Below are 21,759 nucleotides of genomic sequence, written 5' to 3' on the forward strand. Positions count from 1 at the left end.
AGCTAAAAGCGCAACATAGGACACCACAAACTAAGCTCTATCCCTAACAAACAAGGCCTGCTATGAAACAGTGATGTGTCCTGTCACAGCTCCTACCCCCCCAAAATTCAATCTGAGGATGTGGAGACATGCAGGTGAACAGAAATTAACCTAGCTAAGGCTCACACAGAGTTATTGGGCAGCAAAGGACGGAGGCAGGAAAGGCAGCACGCTTCAAGTTCCCCATGTGGAGAGGTCAAAGACAGCCGTGGCTTGGTAAACAGTGAGAAAACCTTATATTTAATACACCATATTCTTGTATTTGGCCATAAGGTTCCAGAGCTTCTGTATTTCATTAAGGTCCTAATCCCAGTAACATCTCAGATTAGACTTCACAGTTGTGAAAAAACCCAAATCCATGAAGAGGTAGACACCATAGAATCACAGAATCATAGAATCATCTAGGTTGGAAGGGACCTTTCAGATCATCTAGTCCAACCATCAACCTAACACTGATAGAAACCATGTCTCTAAGCGCTACATCTACTTGTCTTTTAAATACCTGCAGAGATGGTGCCTCAACCACTTCCCTGGGCAGCCTGTTCCAATGCTTAATAACCCTGTCAGTGTAAAAGTTTTTCCTAATATCCAAATAAAACCTGGCACAACGTGAAGCCATTTCCTCTTGTCCTATTGCCTGTGACTTCAGAGAAGAGACTGACCCCAAGCTCTCTACAGCCTCCTTTCAGGTATCTGTAGAGAGTGATAAGGTCTCCTCTCAGCCTCCTTTTCTCCAGACTGAACAACTCCACCTCCCTCAGCCTCTTCTCATAAGACTTTTTCTCCAGACCCCTCACCAGGACGTGACGTGCATAAGGACTACTTACATACCTGAGAGCTGTGGCACTAAAGGAACTATGATGATGACAGCATTCAGGACTAGCTGAGGGAACTCCCACCCACACCCCAAAGCAGTGTAGTATGGCCCCATGCTTCCATATTCAAACATCTCATCTGCATGACAGTGCTCAACATCTCTATATTTCTATACAAACCAAACTTGTTCTTTGGTCAGGAGGGCAAGAAGGCAGAGACAGACTATTTTTCCCACTCTCATCCACCCAAAATCAAGATACCACATTCCCGCTGCCTGTGCTATTCCCTGAACCGTGGCTGGGCATTGTTGAGAAAGAGTTCATTAGCACAGAATGAACCCATCCCACCAGGTGTCCTAAGGGCTATGGTGGGACATGATGGGACATTACCAGGGTCCAGGCCTTGTACTGGCAGTAGTACAACTTCCAAGTTAACACAGCACATCCCTCTGGGTTGCATTTCTCCTTGTTCCACTCAGCGTGCACTTGTAAAGTCAGGCTCTCCACAAATACTCCTCAGCATGGTCATCCACAGAGAAGGATGCCTTATTTAAACTGGTTGCCTCAATCCCAGAGCTCACTCTGAGCTGCCTAGCACCAGAAGCGATGTGGTTGAGTTACTCCAGCACTGATCACCATGGAGCACAAAGGAGACAAGTACATGTTAAGTCCTTATGTACCAGTGGTACCTACTACTGGTAGCTTAAGCTTCATCAGGACGTTGCCTTAAGCTACCAGTGGTAGCCACCCTGGCAGACAAGAGGAGACACAGGCAGAATGCCTTCCAGATGACAATGACTCCATCCTACAAAGGCCTACACAGGGGCACTACTTTGGGCAGGACGCGTCTTCATATGATGTTATGGTGTTACAGAAAGAGGGAGTTTTCATATAAGAAGTAAGACAATGCAGGACTGAGTCCTTTCAAAGTTAGACCTGATCCATACTGGACCTTTTCCACCCTAACCATCACACCAGTAGCTTCAGAGCAGACTGCCTGTCTCTATCATGATCAGTCTCAAGGCCAGTTCCTCTCCAATTGTTCCACAGCTACCTCCCTGGGAAGCAGAGAAGTCAGGGGGAGTGATAAGGACCCAGAGCTCCTGGCAGGAAAGTGAGAGCTTACTCTCTGAACAATCACCAGCGTGAGCGTACGCCCTCTTTCCCTGTTAAGTGTTAGATATGTGGCATTGTTTTCTTTGCCCGTAAGTGGCTCAGGATTAGTTACTGAGAAACATCTTGGCAGCCTTCCAGGCCACCAGACAAGAAAACCACTCTATTGCCTTATGGACAAACAAAGTCTTCAATTTGTCTCTAATCATCTCCATTAGAGCACAGTTTGCTTTCTAATCAAAGGACGCATTTTCCATTTTTAACTTTTTCCCACCTTCCACCCATGCCAGGGCCAAGATGCTGTAAACAACCCTATACATACAGACACTTATATATTTAAATGTCCCTCCCACCATGGCCTGAAAGCTCAGAAGCTAAAAGAAGAGATGCTCTGGTGGCTCTTCTCCTGGGAGAAAGCAAAAGGCAAATACACTGGTGATCTCTCAACAAAGAGTTTTTTCAGCTCTCTCTGCCAAATTTGCAGATTTTACAGCTGTAGAAAACTATGACCAACATCAAGACCTCTTGCACAGGACATCAGACATCTCATGTCCCACAGCAATATCTGCTCATTAGGCAAAATCACAGGGCAGTAAGCACTGTGTTACTCTTTCCTTGGTGAAAGATAACATTAAACACTCCTTCACACTATCACCCTAGAACAGTTCCTCCTCAGGTACAAACCCAAAAGCGTAGGGACAATCAAACTTGCCATCCAGCCTGACATTTCAGACAGAAAGTGACATAAAAAGCTCAGCCTAAGAGCAGGAAAACACTCAGACACTGGTTCTTCTTTACTGACTTCAGCTGCTTTTCATAGGTCCTATCAACCCTAGGGAAATCATCCACAACGTGTCAAAAAAAAAAAAAAAAAAAAAAACTACCACCAAAGCCCCAACAAAAACTAGAGAAATAACTCTACAGTTATAGATACACTGCAGATACATGTCTATATGTGGGTTAACGGGATGTTGTACAGATTATGGAACAAGCAAAGACCAGGACAAGGAACAGAATAAGCAGGAATACTAACACAAGACAACCTGTGAACAGCACCTAATGACTCTACTGATTACAGAAGAATCCTCCCTTCTGGCAGTTGGGGGTTGCAAGAAGGTGTTCATTGGGCAAGAAGATAACACTGATGGACTCAGTGATCTGAAAGACTCTATAAACTGAGTGTTGGTTGTAATAAACGATTCTGGTTGCAGCCCCAACATGAGTCCATGTTCTCCATACGCTACATCTATAATTCTCCACTTTCCCATCCAAAATTATGTAATTAAACATCTAGTGATTTAATGAAAACTCAGTCTGTACTATTCTGAAATTAGGACACTCCGCTCCCCTCGTGGGAGCACAGATCCACCCAGCATGAATAGCATGTTTAGCCACCCCTGTGGTTTCTATTCCCTAGATTTTATTTGCATTTACTGAAAGAAAATCACTTGATTCACTTCCAGTTAAAAATATACATATATATATATATAAACATTAAAAAAATAGTGAATGCTATAAAAAGAACCGAGTGCAGAAGAGGATAAAAGAAAGGATGTTAGATAGAGCCTGTACTCCAGAAGAGGCTAATTTCATGGTAGGATTGTTGAGGATACTTGAGTCCATGGGAGATGTGGAGTCCCCCATCAGCGCAGGCAGTACCTTCTACTTAGTGATTTGATCAATACTTCATCTCCTGATCAGTTAGAAACCATCCAGTCACTGGCAGTGGCTCCCTGGGCAAAGCAGATGAAGGGGAGAGTGCCCTCAGTGCCCTCAGTCCTATTGCTTTCGGGTGACAGCAGGTTCCTTGGAAGCTTATGCTATAATGAAGGGTGGGTGGGAGGAGAAAAACCACAGAAAAAACAATCTTTGTGACTGTGAACTTATTGGTATAAATTCATCTGCTCTTCTTGGCCTTTCTCCCTCTTGTTCCACCACAGGGCAGAGTTACGGGTAGAAAACACTTTTCCTGAAAAGCTGTTTTTCTCCTGTACGTTTTGTGGTAAAGGGAAGGCAATTATTGAGAAGAAAAAAGAAAAGAACAGAAGATGAAAGGGTCAGCCTTGCACAATTACAGCCTTAAGAGCTCCTGCACTACTCCTGAACCGCACCAACGTAGCATCATCCTGGCTTGACACTGGTGATGTCTGTCAATCATCAGTAGAAGAGAAACACCATCTGGAAACCAGGTCTATCTCGAGTGCTGGATTGTGCCGAGCACACTAGGAAGGTGTAGGGATATATCCACCATACCCTTCAGATACGGGAAGGCCACTATAAGGTCTCCCCAGAACCTTCTCTTCTCAAGGCTGAACTTTCTCAGCCTGTCTTCATAGCAGAGGTGCTCCAGCCCCCTGATATCTTTATGGCCTCCTCTCAACCCACTCCATGTCCTTCTTGTGCTGAGGACTCTGAAGCTTAATGCAGTACTTCAGGTGGGGTCTCACCAGAGAGGAGTAAAGGAACAGAATCACCTCCTATTGTTTCACATGTTTTCTCTGCTAGTAGGACAAGACTTATTTTAGGGCTGAAGAGGTTGGATCAGACACCAGGGTCTCTAAGCCCCAACAAGCATCCTCTTTATGCTTGGGTGCACCAAAAGTCTCATAGAAAATCTTCAGTTTCCCATAAAGAAGGGAACTGCACCATATGTAAATCAGGTCAAGTGAAGTTTTTTTCTGAGGTCTTTTACTGTCCTGCTGTGTGGGCTTAAGAAAACCATTGGCCTCACTAGAAGTAACTCAGAATTGAAGTAAACAGCCGTGCAAAGTTGTAGCAAATCAGAATCTAATACTTTCTCAGATGGCTGGTTAATTAAACAGTTATTATCCTGCTATACTACTAGCTCACAGAAAATAATTAGTTGTGAGAGCATAAACACAGATGAGTAAAACTACTCCATGCTCCAGAGGAGAGTCCCAAAATAAAACTTACTGGTTTAGCTATAATCTAACCTAAGATCATTAAACTTAAAAAACAATCTGAAGTAGGATCTGAACAAGGAAAAACTTTCATGTCCCTGTGAGACCAAGAGATGGGCTTGGAAATTTCAGCAGAGCATAACAATTTAGGATCAAGGCACGTACCCATGAAAAGCAAAGGAAAAAGCTGAGACTTTTCTTTATTATGGATCCCATGCACTAAGACAAATAAATATATCCACCTCCAAAGTCAAATTACTTGAGAGATATAATAATCTCAAAAATAGTTGGTAGAGCTGAATGTGGCAGGAGGGTGTAGCAACCCATCCACTAATTCCATTTGTTTAGCCATCCTATGCTGTATTCTTGTCTGTCAGCAGTTACCCAGGACAGCATTTTTAACCAAATAATGATATGCAAAAGGATTTACAATGAAAAAAAAAAAAAAGCCCACCCACTGGGATAATCTCCTAATTATAGATGATAAAAATCCTTGATTCTGAACCAGTCATAAATTAAAGAGACTCCTGTGTGTCATCTTACATTGTGTGTATCTGCAGTGTCTCACAGCATATAAAGCTGTTAGCACATAAATATTCAGTCAGTGATAAATACATTGTAAATGTAATATTAGCTCAAAGAAATTAATTCTTCAGGATATTATCAAGGCCACTACAGAGTCAAAGAACAGTTTATCAGACAGGTAAACAAGCCCATCATTAGCTGCTGTGCTTGCTAACAGAAATAGGAACAGCTAGTGGAAATTATGCTGCATTTTCAAAATATTTGTAGCTCTGCAAATTTTACATTAGTCCTGAAACAGCTCCATTAAAAATCAACATGCACTACTCACTATTCCAGCACAGAGCTCTGATAGCTTGGAGGAATAGTTAGCAGATACCTCCCCAAATATATTGATTTGTAACTAACACAGGAAATTTTCTAGGACATTTTGCCTTTTTTCATGAGTTGTTATATACTCAAAGTTCAAGTAACTCTCATGGCCTGTGTGACATCACTAAGATAATGATGACTTGCTTCTGGCTTTATACTGTGTTAGCCTTTTCATTGCAGCAGTGAGCTCTGAACTAATAGCGTTACAAGTGTAAAAAGAGCATCTTTTCTCTGGAAGGAGAATCGTGATTGTGGGTTGTCAATAAACTGGACTAGGGCAGGAGCATCATGCCCAGTGTTTGCATTCTAATAGGAGCCCCGGGGCTGGGCACTGCCAAAATATATAGGGAAATATAGTGTCAGGAGCTGAAAAAAAAATATTGATATCCAACTTTCTTAATCTAGACATCTAAGTGACTTTCCTTCCTAAAATGCCAAGCCGACCCTCTACCTCTGCTGGTTCCCTTCAGTCCCCTGGGATTGTCTGCCCTGAGCACACTTTCTCTAGACCATGATCCTTATTATGTGTGCCACGCTCACATACAAAAGTCACATTTAAAACAAGCCATGCTGTCTTCCAGCAGAGCAGAAACTACTGCAGAGCCAGCATTCACATGGACACTTCGGCAAACGGCATCCACAGTGAATTCCTCGAAAACTTGAATAAAGTTTTCTTTAATTGCCTAAACTCATCATAGAATGGTTAGAATTGGAACCAGGTTGCTCAAAGCCCCAGCCAAGTCATTTGCCAACTTTCCAGTCCCATTCATAGCAAAATGCACCAGCAGTTCTTCCACTGGGTTTTTTCACCAGGTCCTACCAGTGAATTCTTAGCTTGTCGGTACGGGGCGACAATGGCTATGGACCAGTAACACAGACTTGGTTAACACGCTGGCATCCTTCCCATTTTGATTCCAGTAGAGTACAGTTTGTTTTGGGGGCTGACTTCATTACAGTGAAAACCGGAAAGATCATTACGGAAGAGTGGATTTGTGGGTCTGTCTCGGGCCACAACCTTCACGCTTCAATTAACAACAAAAAAAAGGCTATTTGCAGCAAAGGTGTCTTTCAACAACATTAATTAAAAAAGCTGTCTCCTCCTCTGTTACTCTTAATTGTATTTCAGCTATTAGTTGTTTTTTTTAAAGCTTTATCTCCTTGCTATAATGAGTCAACAGACTGCAGCAGGTACTATCACAGAGCACTTCACTTCAAGGGCCAATTTATCACAACGCTTAGGAAGAAGCTGAAGATAAGGCAAAGGAACCCATTCCTTTTACAGGAGTAGTCTCTTAGGGATGAAGTACGATTTGGCAGCACAATATTAGACCCAAAACATACGGCAATACTTGACAATAGTTCCCTAAGCTGATGTTTTCTCCTGTGACTGCAGAAATACCATAGCACCAGATAACTAGATGAGAAACACCCAACACCAAGGCTTGCGAGAAGACCGGCCTGTATATGTCAAAATATATATCAATAATGTAAATCCCAACAGATTAATTTACTGCCCATCCCTGGAAGTGTTCAAGGCCAGGCTGGATAGGGCCCTGAGCAACCTGGTCTGGTGGGAGGTGTCCCTGCCCATGGCAGGTGGGTTGGAACTCGATGATCTTTGAGGTCCCTTCCAACCCTAACCATTCTATGATTCTATGGAACCAAATATTATTGTATTCCCAGAACACAGTGGGGAAAGATTCAACTCTCACGCTTTTGGCTGTCAAAGTGAGGAATCCAGTGTGAGCAAGTTATCTAAGCTCTGAGCAAGTTATCTAAGCTCTCTCGATAGTTAATGAAAAGAGATTGACAGTCAGAGGTTGAATCACACCACCTGCCTTGGACAGTCTTCTTGAAAAGGATGAATCACCCTCTGGAGGTGCCTATTCCTTTCCACTATCAAAAGAGTCCAGACGAATAACTTTCAGGCCACTGCAGTTAGATGATATGAATCCCACCAAAGATACTCGAATATAAAGATACAATGTTGTTTAACACAATTTACGAATCTCAGTTCTGACCCAACATCTGTTTTAAACTCAGAAACACCCTCAAGCTATTAGAGTCATTTGCCAGACAACGTTAGCACTAGCAACTAAAATTCTGCTGCACCATCCTACTTGTGTCATATTAGTATTGCAGCCTCTCACAGAGATGTTACGTCTTCACTGCCAAAACAGAGAGGTTTTTATAGTAGATAACTAATATATGCTATCTATCTTGCCATAAAACCCTGGGGGAACAAAGCACAGTGATTTCTACTGCAGTGTAGCTAAACGAAGTCTCACCCAGAGGTGGTGGATTGGGTTGATCGTGTGCAGTTACACTGCAGTAAAAACGTCCTGTATTTCATCTTCACTAGGGCTTTAACACGTTATGGCTTTTCTCTACCTCACTGTAAAAAAAAAAAAAAAAAAAAAGACTGATGCTTCAGGCTGAAATGACACAGCTTTATTTTCCAGAGTTTATGTATATATAAAAAAATATATAAAGAAATAAATATGTCTCATACACACGCACATGCACACATACATATGTATTTTATATATAAACTTCTTAATTTCCTAGAGAGCGGATCAAGTTATAGCCAAACTGAGATTAAATGTTGCCTGTTAAACTGTAAGGAAATGAATGGGGTTTTGAAACCTGACGTCACACAAAGCTGCTATTCAACAGTTGAGGACAGTGAAGGAAAACCACAGTATATGGAGCTACCTCCCCTGAAAGACACCCTCCCTGCTTCTGGTCAGCGTTAGCAGTAGCACTCACAGCTCCTAAAAGGGAGAGCCAGCCAAAAGGCATTTTATGCAGAACTCAGAACTGTTCTCCATCATTTTTAACTACATTAACATAGCAGAGCTTCTTCAATCTCTTATTTGCATTTTAAAGAACCTAATTAGTATTTCAACAAAAAAAAAAAAAAAAAGCAGTTCTCCTAGGTGTTCAAAACGATCCCACGGTTTTTGTTTCACATTCTAAACAAGATTACGGATTTGAAACAGAATCTGGTATTTGGATGTAACTTGTAGGGAACTTGATGGGATTGAAACACTAACCCTACAATTTACTAACAAAAATAGCCCACCAGCAAAACCATGCTGCAGCTCTGCCACTGGGGAAGAATTCTTCTCAGCAGAGTGATACATTACAATTCAGTTTTGCCTGTTGGCTCAGTTCATTTGAAAACAAAATGGGAAGTTGAAACTCTAGTGGCAGAAAGGGCTGATAACCTGCACAAACTTCCAGAGAAGAACGGATGCACCGCTACATCTTATTAAAGGATGAAAAAGGAAATGATTATGTCATTTGAGTTTGAACTCCAATAATGACATGAAGATCTCCTTTGCAGAGAGGCCACATAAAGTTTACGTGTATGGGAGATCTACCTACAGCTTCAAAATAAACCCTTAGAAATCTAAATGACAAGTTTTGCTTCCATCCTGAGCACAGGTATAAAAACCATGGGCTTCTGAAGACAGCTCAGCAAAACACAGAACTGGAAACAATGGTTTCAGCCCAGATCTGAAAAATAGGTGGTCCTGCCTATTCTGTTTCAGGGGTTAATGTGACAGCTTGTCTAGGTCTGAGCACGGTTTTGTTCTAACAGTTCTCTTCTGCCTGTGAAATTGTTTCTGAAATCAGTTTAACTTTCAGGTGATGCAAAGACCTTGATTCAATACTGCAAAAGGTCACAAGTTTTCCATTGAAGCTATGTGATGAAAATTAGCTCTTTACCCAGAGCATTTGTACTAAACATTTGCACGTCACAGGCAGCCTGTGCCCAGCAAAGGCTCTGTCCCTCCCACAAGACTCGGCACCCCCCATGGTACCTCCAAGCTCCCTCATTACCTGGAATATTAGGATTTGCAGCTGTCACTGCAGTTGTGCATCACAAGGCTTTGAGGCTTGAATACATGGAGCCAGGAGCAAAAAAAAAACCAACAAACCAGTCCTGAGAGACCAAGCTCACCATTGCTAGAGGGGGTTTACAGAAACATTAATTTCACAAGGAGCTGCTGGGCTCAGGAGAACTATAATACGCTCTGATGGGGTCCTCAATGCATTGCATGGGGTTTTGCATGCTCTGACAAACATTCCCACTTCTCTGTCATTCACAGTAAATTCTGCCAGCTCCATCAACAGAACTGGGACTAAAGCTCCATAGCACCTTTCCAGGCTTGGCTTTCCCTATCCTGAATAGAAGTAGATCCCCAAATCGAGGGAGAGCAGAGGAAATCTTTCCTTTACAGGTGCACCTAATGAGGGCAGGTGATGGTCTAGCCCCATTGATAGCCTGTGCTGAAAAATACCACTAAATTTTTATGGCAATAGCCACAAAGAGTTTTGTTTTGGTTTGTTTTTTTTTTTTTTTAAAAAAAAAGGCAAGCCTAGAATCTTAAGTGGTGTCCTTTCAGTCTGAGATCAGTTTAGGGGTCATTAATGAAGGAGGAAGAAAGCCCTAACTGCACAAGAGCTTCTGAGGTTTAAAACATTTTAGCTTTCTGAAGGACACGGGGCAAGGGTTTTCTCCTCATCTCTCTCTTTTTCTTAGGCAGAAAAGCCTGTAACTAAACCTGAAGCCCCAGAGATTTTTGTGTGCCTTGCCCTAAACTCCTGCTGAGCATCCACCCAGCTTCAGAGGCGATTCTTTCTACTGAACATTCCTTATCAGGGTCCTCTCTTTTACCCTGGACTCCACCAGAGCAGACAGAAAGCCTTGCTCTGATTGCAGCTGGATAAGCACTGGGTTCCACAGCCTAGTTTCCAAACTGCTGAGCACCCACAGCTCCTGCAAAATCAATGAGGGCTGCAGGCGGTGTTGAAAAACAAGCTACTAATAACTCTCAGCACATGACAGTATGTTCCAGCTTTTTGCCTGTTCCTATTTCTGTATTTCTCTCTCATTCCTACACTATTTAGAAAGGCTCCCATAGTCACCATATTTTTCCTCTTTCTGTTCTCTAAACGGCACATTACTTTTTCATAAGACGTAATTTCTCCTGCCACTGAGACCCATACTTTTCCTGATTGTCTCCATGTTTCTTTCTAACGTCTGGGACTTAGTTTTATTTGTCATGAGTCTAATCTTCTTGCTGCCTTTACAATTAGTTTTACTGTACATCAAGCATTGTTCACAGAGATTTCTTGTCTGAAATGCGAGAAAAACTACTACAAGCTAGCAGAGGTATTATCATTCAGTTGGATTTTGTGATCTCAAACAAGACATTGTCAGCAGTCCAGAGATTAATGGCTTTATGTAAAGAGATTGTCCATGTTTTAGGATGCTACTATTTGTATATAACTGTTAAAGACAGAAACTAGATAAGAAAAGCAAGTGCAAAAGGTTTAATCAATCTCATTTTATTATGCTTCTACCTTTAGAGACCTCTATTAAGGCTCACAGTAGTTGGTACGAAGCTGCAGGTTTGGAACAGACTCCTTTTCTCTGCTGTATCAAAGAGTAGAAGTAGCACCTTTTTCTGCCACAGGCTGATTTCTGAAATTCTGTTGTTTGGATTGACTATTCAATTCATACCTTTGCTCCCCTCAGCAAAAAGGAGAAATCAGGCCACAGCTGCTGCAAGGCTGAATTTCCTCCTCACCTGAAGGCAATGTCTAAGACATGTTTTTTCCAATGTACCAGGGAAGAAAAATAAGTCGATAAATCACTTTCCAAAACTGTGAGGGACCTAACAATGGCTCGGAGGGAGAGAAGCTACCTGGGTGCATGATCACAGAAATATGGAAGTGCTGCCTGGAAGTCCTGACAGACTGTGTCTAAGTGGTGGCCAGCTTCTTCATCCTGCCTACCAATGATTCCCAGCCAGACACAGCCCCTGTCTGAGGAGGGAAAGCTCTGTCATTACAGCTGCACCCCTGACTGACCAAGTCAGTAGTAAAGCAGCAGTAATTATGCATACTAAAAGCCTGTTTAGGGAAAATGGATCAGAATCACTAAGAGATCCATCTGCAGCAGGATATTTCTGTTAAACAGACCATTTATGCAAGGCAAGTAAGCCTAGAAGAGGAGTTTCAATGGGAAGAACCTGGCCAGCAATCCACTTTGTACACACTTGAACCAGAGGACAGCAGAGCACAGGCTCAGATTTACAAGGGGAGCACATGGAGGATTTTCCACAGCTTTCTGACGTCCTTATCTAGCGTTCATCAGCCTGATAGGAACTAGCATTGTATCAAAGCATGTAACCCAGACCTTCCTCCCACTCCTAGTTACTTGTTCTCACCTCGTGCCACTTCTCCACTGGGACAGCCAGTCTCCATGTGGCTGCACAGTGAACTAAATCAGACCAACATCTAATCTGGGAAAGAAAACAGGAACATTCACTGGCTCCCTGCTGTAGTTCATGGTGGGGCCACATAAGTGCCTGTGCTGTAAGATGGGAGAAGGAAGTTAGTAAGAATGACTTTCTTTTTTAGCAGTGGGGCTGGCTTTAACTGTTCATAAAGCAGCCCTGTTGCTAATCTCAGAATAAACCTACTCATTTCAGAGTCCCAAGCAAAATAGGACGTTATTTAAATGACATGGAGATTGCACAGTGGCAGAACAGAACTGTAGTCACGACCTGGGAAAACAGTCACTTCTCCATGATCTGTGGAGGAACTGAGGACTGACCAGCAGTCACTGTGAGCTCCCCGATCTCAAAGATTTCTGCCTGCCACACACCAGCTCTGGAACAGTCTTGCTCTAAACTGGAGATGACTGGACCAAGGGGAAAATCAGATCTGGGAATTTCAGGAGTTTGATTTGAAAACAAAAAAAATGCTTCAAGAGAAAGAGAGTATCTTTACTGTGCTTCCTGAAGCCATAATCCAAAGTACCAGGCTGTTCTTCAATCCACCTAATGACAGAATAAAGTTGTGTAATGTCATTGCCACGAAGCCTATCAAATATTTTATCTCCTCCCAGCATATCATCCACAAAAAGTTAATTTTTTTTTCCTCCCTTTCAATCAAAAGATAAATCAGATGGAAAATCTGTCACAGGCCTTTTATGCCTTCACAGGAAACCGCAGTGAGCCAGCAAATACAGCGATGAAAGGATGTGTGATCGTGTCATCTGTGACATGAGAGTTTGAGAAAGCCACCACTGCAGCTGGCGGAGAAGAGCATCAAGAAGCAACAGGAGATATCAGAGGTGATATCAGCTGGGTCACTGAGTAGCTGCAGCTTTTAAAAAAGCAGCAGTTGTCTGCTGAGCTTTTAACAGGCTTCCCAAACCATCTGGAAGTGATTAGATTTTCAAGTGAGAATAAAAATGTTAGTAGCTGTATTTAAACCTGGACATACTCTTAAGCAGCCAAACATGGAATATTCCACTAGGAACACTGCCCGTGGCAGGTGTGATGTACACAAGAGCTACAAGCATAAGAGTTAGATTATCTTTATGGGACGTATTTTGTTAATCAGACTTTAATCAGTCAGTTAAACATCAGTTATTACTCCAAAACACCTCAACCTTCTCTGCATTCAACATGGAAGTGGGTGCCACAGATTTTTCCAAGAAAACATACAGGCGCACTTGGGGCATCTACCAAATCCTACCAGAGACAAGAAGCTATGGTAAGATTTGTAAGAGGTCTCTACCAGCCATCACAACAATAAAAAAAGAGCTCTTGCAATAAGACCAAGCAAGACTTAGAACTATTGCTAAGCTGAACTTTTGAAGAACGTAAATAAAGCCATGCTTCAACTATGGAAGTAAAAACAGTCTACAAATTCCCAAGTCCACAAATTCTGTTCAACAAGTTAAAAGAATTAAAATTACTACCACAACTGAGTTCATTAAAATACTTTAGGATTCTCACTCCTGCCAGGTTCTTGAGTTCTACCTTCTTTCCTATTCTGGGATGTCTAATGAAAAATATCTAAAAATGAACTTTTCTACAGTGACATCTCAGAGCTCAACAAGGAGTATAAGAGGAGGGTAAACAGTTAAGCAAATATGGTTAGGTGCTGATGTATTTAGATATTTCAGTCTGCATGTGAGATTTGACTATATTGATGTCTTCTAGGAACTGTCAGTCAAGATATGGCAATTCAGACGCCTACCCTTTGTCATGGTCCCTGTCTATGAGATGTTTTTAACACTGAAGGCCAAAAAGAAACAGTTTGTTTTTCTTCTGTGAAAATCCCATGAACCTGAGTAAAGCTGGCTTCAAAAAAAATACATTTCTGAAGAGTTCTGACTATTATTTTTAATGGTGTTCAAGGTGTTGCCATGAAAGCGGGAAGCCCTTTTGCATCAGAAACAGAACACTGGTAGCATAAGACATATTTTATGTACTGCATAAACAACCCAGAGTCAACAAAGACATGTACAAATACAGAAATAAGGGTTAGGAAACATCCAAACATGTGATTGCTTTTGATAATTTACCACAGGCCTCAAGATATCAACTGAAATCAATGACAAACCACTGGTACCAACCAGTACTAACTGGTCATTGAAACATTTCAGCTTCAGCTCCTTGTGTTTGCAAAGCATTTGAGATTCGGATGACATAGTTTACATGCATAGTTCCACACAGAGAAAGTCATCATGGCTTATCAAGCTCACAGACAACTGAAAACTAGTTGTAGAAAGGGCTACATTATACCTTAAGTTCACTAATGGACATAAACCAACGCCAAGCATAATACTCTCGTAGTATTTCCATAGAGAACATCTGCTTGTGTTTCTCCTACTACGAGCTGTAGAAAAGAAAAAAATGTCCAAATCTTAGCAGAGACTGTACCTCTGAAGCCAAATTTCCTTTCAAGCTGTGAAATCTGACTTTTGCAGTAGAGCAGAGGCTTAGTAATCGCACATACATGCCGTGTACTCTGAGGGTGCCAAGTCACAGACCTGCTTTATGGAGCTAGTAAAGAGGGAGAGTGTTTTTGGAGAATATTTTTGCTTAGCTTTGCAAACAGTATCTTATCACCTGCCTGGCTTAATGATAATAGAATAAACTCAAATATGGCAGCATCCAAAGCACTGCAATCAGTGTTTTTAAGAAACAATTACTCCTGAGCAGGTATGGGTGTTCTAGGTCACCACTGCAACATCTCCCCACATTGAGGCTTAAATGTCAGATGACAATGTTAAACTTCAGTGCTACCAGATCTAAGCCAGGCTGACAACTTTGTACATGCATTATCTTATCAAATCCAGTTTTACATTAAATCTGGGATGGAAAAATGAATAAATTCACTTTCTTTGACAAGCATAAACCTACTATTTACCTAGCAAAAGCAGATGCTAGTATATTTTTAAATATTCCGTAACTGCCTGTTGTTCTCTCCACAACATATAAGTAGAAATGCTATTTAGGAAGCGTGTAGCATCTCTGGAATTTTTAGCAGAATGCATCTCTTCTGTTTTCCTGTGGAAGCATCATCCCTTTTTGAATACTAACTATAGTCTGGAATGTAATTGAGATGTTTGGCAAAAATATCTCCTGCCACAATGTCCCACTGAGCAGACATGTTATTTTTCGATTCTGCTATGCTTACTTCCACAAAATCAAATGAGAGCTAAAAAGCTATTAATGCACTTAATGACGTGTTCTTAGCAATAAATTCAGTCAAATATAGCAAGAATGACAGACTAGTGAGACCAGAAACAAGTGATTCTGAACAGCTGCTGGCATGAAATTCAGTATTTGAAACACTGGGCAACTCTTCACATTTTAGTAGTACAGCAGTACAAGGGCTGGAAGAGTCATCATTGGTCAGTACAACAGAAAAAAGCTTTCTACCATTTCCACTCTTTGATTCATGTGTCTCCCAGGAGCTCACAAAGGATTATGTCTATCAAAACACTACCTTGGCTGCAGCAATGAATGTTTTTGTCTTAGAATGTACACACTAACCAGCAGTTTGGCATGTGCCCTCATCACGTCCTCCACCCACTTGGTGGCTTGTATGTTCCTGTTTTATGCAGTGCTGTCATGTTAAAGTTACAGAAAGTTAACTACAACACCTATTAAAAGTTTTACCTTCTAAATATGTGTAGGGTATATCCCTTACAGTGAAGTCCTTTCCTGTTCCTACTCTGTTAACATAAAATTTAAAAGTGGCACATTCACTAGAAAACAGTGGCTGCAAAAAAAGCAGTCACCTAGATATTGTTAGGCAACGTCAACTGCTTTATGCCTGCTCGTGTCAGTCACTCTTTAAGAAACACACATAAGCCCAGAATGGCTTTTTTTTTTTTCTTGCAAATGGAGGTGACAGAGAGGAACAAAAGACCCTCAAAACACCACCTACAAAGCCCTTTTATTTTTTCAAGCAACTTCCTGTCACCTGATCTCTTCTCCCTGGTATCCAGTGATTGGACCATTCCCACGTGTCCTAAGCAGCACCACAGGAGCTTTAGACTGGACGTTAGAAAGCATTTCTTTACCGAGAGGGTGGTCAAACGCTGGAACAGGCCTCCTAGAGAGGTGGCCAATGCCCCATGTCAGTGTTCAAGAGAATATGCTTTGACTTTTGGTCAGCCCTGAAGTGGTCAGGCAGTTGGACTACATGATCACTGTAGACCCCTTCCAACTGAAACATTCTATTCTGTTCAACAGTAATGCAAGTTCCTGAACTGCAGACCCAGTCATTTTAACACTGCAACATATTATAACATCACACAGGGAATCTACATACATCACACAGGGAGTCTATTCACCAATTGGACCATGACCTTACAGAGTCACCTATTATCTTTCAAGTCCAGACCTAGAAACCAGAGCAGTGTCCCAAAGAACTCACAGTAACCACAACACACACTGTAAGAAGCAGGAAAACCAGGTAACTTTTATGTAGTCACCAAGAACGATGGAGTGATTTATCAGTGGTGGAAGGAGAAAGATGTGTGTGATTGTTGTTCCCATTAAAAAGCTGGGAGATACCAGCCATAAAGCCACTACAGTCCTCTTTAACAGGGGGCTGGAAATTCAAAGTTCATTTATTCAGTGTGAATTTCACACACTGCTCTCCATTAAAAGTAATTCAAAACATCACCAAGGTTTATGTGGTTTATAGCCAGAGCACTTAGGGAACACCAGTTGTCAGCAGAGTCAGAATGATGAAAGGCAGAAAAGCACAAGAATCCTTTTGCAGCATCCATAGCACCCTTTACATACCCTAACACCAGAAAATAAGGGGAAATAAACCAAATTCAGGGTTTAAATGTCACCCTTCATATTCAGTAGTCCACAATATTATAAAATAACTGAACTATATCAGAACGAAACGGGAGTTCACTTTTTGGTCTCTCGTTGACCACTAGAAGGCAACCAATAGTTAATGTTGACTTGGGCAGAAGAACCCAGAAGTGATTACTTCACCACACTCCAGGTAGTAAAACGACTTCTCACAGAGTGGAATAGAGTGGAAGACACTAAAATAAGGAATTACCATCATAGAATTATAAGCATGAAAGAAAACAATCACAGCTTTTCATACTTATGTTAACTGAACCTATTATGATTCTAATTGTACAGAAGAACTGGGAGCTCTACTTACTTTCACAGAGACGTCTTCTCAGCTTCCCCCGAATTTTATCAATGGCATTGTAATCGGAGACATGAAACACGTGAGCAGACTTGGGTTCTGAAGCAATCTCATCGAGTTCCTCTTTTAAGGCTTCGCCAACACCCACAGCAAAGATCCGAATCCCAGCCTGATGGGCTGCAGCAGCTGGATCCAAGACATAATCCTGGCTCCTTCCATCAGTCAGCAGAATAGCCACTTTTTTAACAGTTGGATCACTAAGTCTCCCACCAGCTTCTTTGGAAAAACTGTAGGTGTTGATGTACCTGAGAGCATCTCCAGTGTTCGTATTACCCCCATAGTACCTAATTTTTCGTGCAGCCTCTTTGATTTCTTCACGGGTTTTGTATTTTCCCAGGTCAAACTCAGTGGTTGGATGATCACTGTATCGCACCACACCTACCCGGGTTTTGTCTGGGCCAATCTCAAAAGTTTCCACTAAATTAGACACCCACTGCCGAACTTTCTCAAAATCTTCTTTTCCAACGCTGGAGGATGCATCCAAGATGAAGACAAGGTCATAGTGAACATTCTTGCAACCTGAAAGAGTGGCAGAAAAATATCACTAATGGAAGCTGAAAGATGAGTATCAGACATACTAAATATTCCCTAGGCACAGCTCTCTAGTGAGCAATTTGGAGGAGGCAGCAAACCCTCTCCCTATCCTGCAGAGAAAGTGCAGATTCTTGGCCTTTCTTCCTGGTGATTCACCTCATCCTTTTCGGGACACCCGCAGTAGATCAGCACAGGCTTCGCTTTGAAATGCAAACCCTTTCTCTTCCTGCACTACTAACTGCCTCCGCGCAATCTTTCACCTACACCACCTGCATGCATATGAAGCTATTTTTCTCAAACTTCATTGCAGTGCCTTTGCTCAGGTAACGCTCTAAAATAACCTTGGCAGATCCAGATACCTGCCCTGACCTTGCCTGTGCCATTCCTGGCCACGAGTCATGAAGCTTTCACGTTCCCTTTTGCATTAATATTATGATTTATTTATGCTTAGCTAGAGGCAGTTCTTTTGCTCAGCGCGATATCTTCATGAAGCAAGTTTATAACAAGATTATTTTGATTTTGAGGCGCTCTGCCATTGACTATTGACTAAAGGATGAGTCAGTGAATACTGGGACGGCTTCCTTGACAACAAAGGCCAGTTGCTTTGTAAGAGAAAAGTTCACTCATCCCCACAACCATCCCTTTGGCTCCAGCCATGATGTTTGTAATCTGAGGCCTGTGTAATCCAAAAGGCAAACGTATTTAAATTGCAGCTTGCTTGCCCAATGAAGCCAGACTGGTCATGTATTTGTCAGCTGCTTGCCAAGAAAGTAGATCCACCAGAAGATGTTTTCTTGTTCTTTCTGAATATATGCAAGCCAAGAGACAGTATATTCATAAACATCTCACAGATGCCAAGGATTTATCAACATAATGCCCCAACCAGACAAAATGTATATACATACATATGTTATTTAATTCATTATTATAGACCGTAATCCCTAACAATTTATGAGTTTCAAGTATGAAAGCTGGTCTACAAAGTCAATTTATCCACGGTCACAATCACCAACCATTGTTTCTCCAGTAGCTCTTGTCTCACACTGTACAACTGCCTGTTTGAGCCAATGGTGAAAAGCTAATTTGACCAATAGTGTGGAGAACAAAGCACATAAAACATGGTGCAAGACAGAGAGCTGCTCCATGCCAGTCCCTGTGCCGCTTTATTTCTCTCAGCTAAAAGGGCTCTTCTATGTCCCACTGAACTGGTGATGTTATATCTGTCCCCTAAACTGTTGGCAGTTGCCTTCAAACCCTGCTGCTTTACCAGGATCTGAGCTGGTAGCCCACATTTACATACACCTACCGAGAGCACACCAGTTCTTGTTGACTCATGTATCACTGTAGGACCCTGATTCCCCCTGCTATTCCCACTATGACCATATTAATAACCACCTCTGAGTTCTGACCTGGACTGACCAAGCTACCTCCCTTGGTCAGAAATCTGAGAGTATTTCTGAGAATTCATAGCTCCAGGGTATGCCAACTGAGGACAGGTTACCTCTCCATATATAAAAAGCAATATTCCCACTGTACAGTTTGCATGTTCTCAAATCACTCATCCCAAACAGGTCCCAATAACTAAATGACCATCAGTGACTACCTGCCTCACCTCTGTAGACTTGCCTGGAGAATAGCTGACCCTGGCTGCTATCTTTAGACCAGATCCAGACCTTGACTCACTGATTACGTTTCTGGCTTGATCTTGAACCTGCCTCAGTCTCGGACCTGCCTCATCACTATGAGCTTGTCTGGAATTTGCATTGTCCATTGAACCTGCCTGCCATTCCCCAAACTTTCCTGCTCCCTGGCTGTGGCTGGTAGGACAGGCTGTGGCTGGTGAGACCCTGTCCTGCCAGCCCAGGCAGACCCCCAGCTCCTGGCTGCCCACTCATTAGAAGTAGTCTGTCCTTGGTGCACTGCTGACCAGAGCTAAAGCAGTGATGTAAATACACCCAAATATAGACATTAGCTGAGGACTAAGATGTTTTTCCCTGGAACAGTCCAAAGAGCATGGAGATATCATGCATAGTTCATCCAGTCAAGCATTGTCTTGACAGCCAGCTCAGTGAACAGAAATATGAATTGTACTACCCAAAGCAGAAGAGAACGATGCTGTTGCTGTATTTCCTCACTGAGTTCCAGCATTTGAGCCTACATGAAAGTCACAAAGTCTTCCCCAACACCCAAATTTGACCTTATAGTTCATAAATTACCTCTGGTGTATTTTATCATCCCGGGGTTGTCCACCTGCCCTGGAAAGGATACGAATCCCAGAACAGCCCACTACTCTGGAAAGGAGAGCGTGGGTGGCTCAGCCACATAAAGAGGACTTCCCTTCAGATAAGAGTAAAAGCATTGCAGGTGGGTATTATAACCCTGCAGGGCAATGCTTGTGGTATAGCACAATGGCTGTGAGAGTGGTTGAATGTACACCTGGTGTGTTGCAAGTGATGATGACAAATGAGCATCATCTGTTGCTGTACTAATTTCCTCAGTAGGGTGCATCCCAAAGACCTGACCCAGGTGCTGCTGTTCCTTCAGTGTCTACGGGAACAACATATAGACATGGGCTTGGGATCATGTTGGGCACAACCCATCTGCACGTGACCATGTTGGAAACAGCCTGTCCACATCAGATCATGTTCTGTGACGGCGTTTTGTGAGTGAGGGAACACTTGTCTCTAACTACAGAGCAAGAAAGGTCTGGCTGGAAACACACAGTAACTCTGTCAAAGGTAATCAGATTAAGGAGATGACTGAATAAATCATTTTATGTTATCAAATGTGAGATATATTACATCTGTGTATATTTACTGGACTGCCAAGTGTAGTTCTGCTTGATTTTTGCAGAATATAAAGGACATAATATATAACAGTAAAGGGAAACAAGCAATCTCCGCTCCCCCTTCCCCTGTAATTCATTATTATATTAATCTATTCTAAGAGAATATTAATTAAGTGAGACTAACCACAGAATACAAAGGCTTAAGTAAAAAACCCACAAGCGACAGACCTTCCTGTTGCTTATTTTAACGACTCTCAGCAGGTGAGATGACTGCAATTAAATACCAAACAGAACAGACAGAATGAATCCTGTTGGTGTTCAAAGGCAATGAGCCTTAAAACAAGGGGGTTTAAGGTTTAAAAAGCAATGCCTGTTCGGGCAGTATATAGGGAAGAAAAAGATGGTATTTCAGGATCATTTTCCTAGAGTCAGTGATTCTTTGCTTGCAGACCTGAGGGCAGTGAGACAAAATGCTGCAGAAAAGCTTTTAGTAAATATTCATCTGCATTTGTAACAAATTTTAATGTCCACTGCTGGACAAAATTGATTGTTTTCCAAGAATGCCATAATAATATTGTTTACTGGCAGAAACAGTTCACATTAAGTGAATATGGGAGATAATTCATAGAAAGTGAACTTTCAATTTCATAATTACAGGACTAGTCTCTGGAAGCATAATTCCAGGAGTTGCATTCATCCACTCAGACACTGAGTCAACTATTTTGCAATACTGCCATTAAAAATAGTTCACAAACAACCCATAAGCTCAAAATTATTTAAAGTAATCACAGAATGAGCATCGCCATATCCTTCCTGCAACTCATCCACGAGCAGAAAAAAAGATGAGATTTCACTTTGTTTCATTACTAAGTACCTACTCCCGTTAAACTTAATCCAAAAAGCCTTATATAAATCATATAACAAAACTGTAAAACAGCTAATTCGTAGACTGAGAGAAGATAGAAAAAATCATTTTCTTTCTTATAAATTAGCCAAGGAGACAGAATAGCATATTTCCTAGAAAAAGAGACAGAAAGCCTCCATCTCAAAGTGCTTTTGGGCTTTTATATCAATAAACTGCATGGGT

General features: G+C 41.8%; 1 protein-coding gene across 1 annotated transcript in view; it reads right to left on the bottom strand.

Moving 5' to 3' along the window:
* COL22A1 (collagen, type XXII, alpha 1) overlaps positions 1-21,759 on the bottom strand; it is a 204,811-nt gene that overhangs the window by 169,207 nt on the left and 13,845 nt on the right. Inside the window, exon 3 of the mRNA XM_014965264.1 lies at positions 17,303-17,869. Within this exon, the coding sequence (XP_014820750.1) occupies positions 17,303-17,869 (567 nt within the window). The remainder of the gene's footprint in view (positions 1-17,302; positions 17,870-21,759) is intronic.

Source organism: Calidris pugnax, unplaced genomic scaffold, assembly GCF_001431845.1.
Source record: "Calidris pugnax isolate Ruff unplaced genomic scaffold, ASM143184v1 scaffold41, whole genome shotgun sequence".
Classification (NCBI taxonomy): domain Eukaryota; kingdom Metazoa; phylum Chordata; class Aves; order Charadriiformes; family Scolopacidae; genus Calidris; species Calidris pugnax.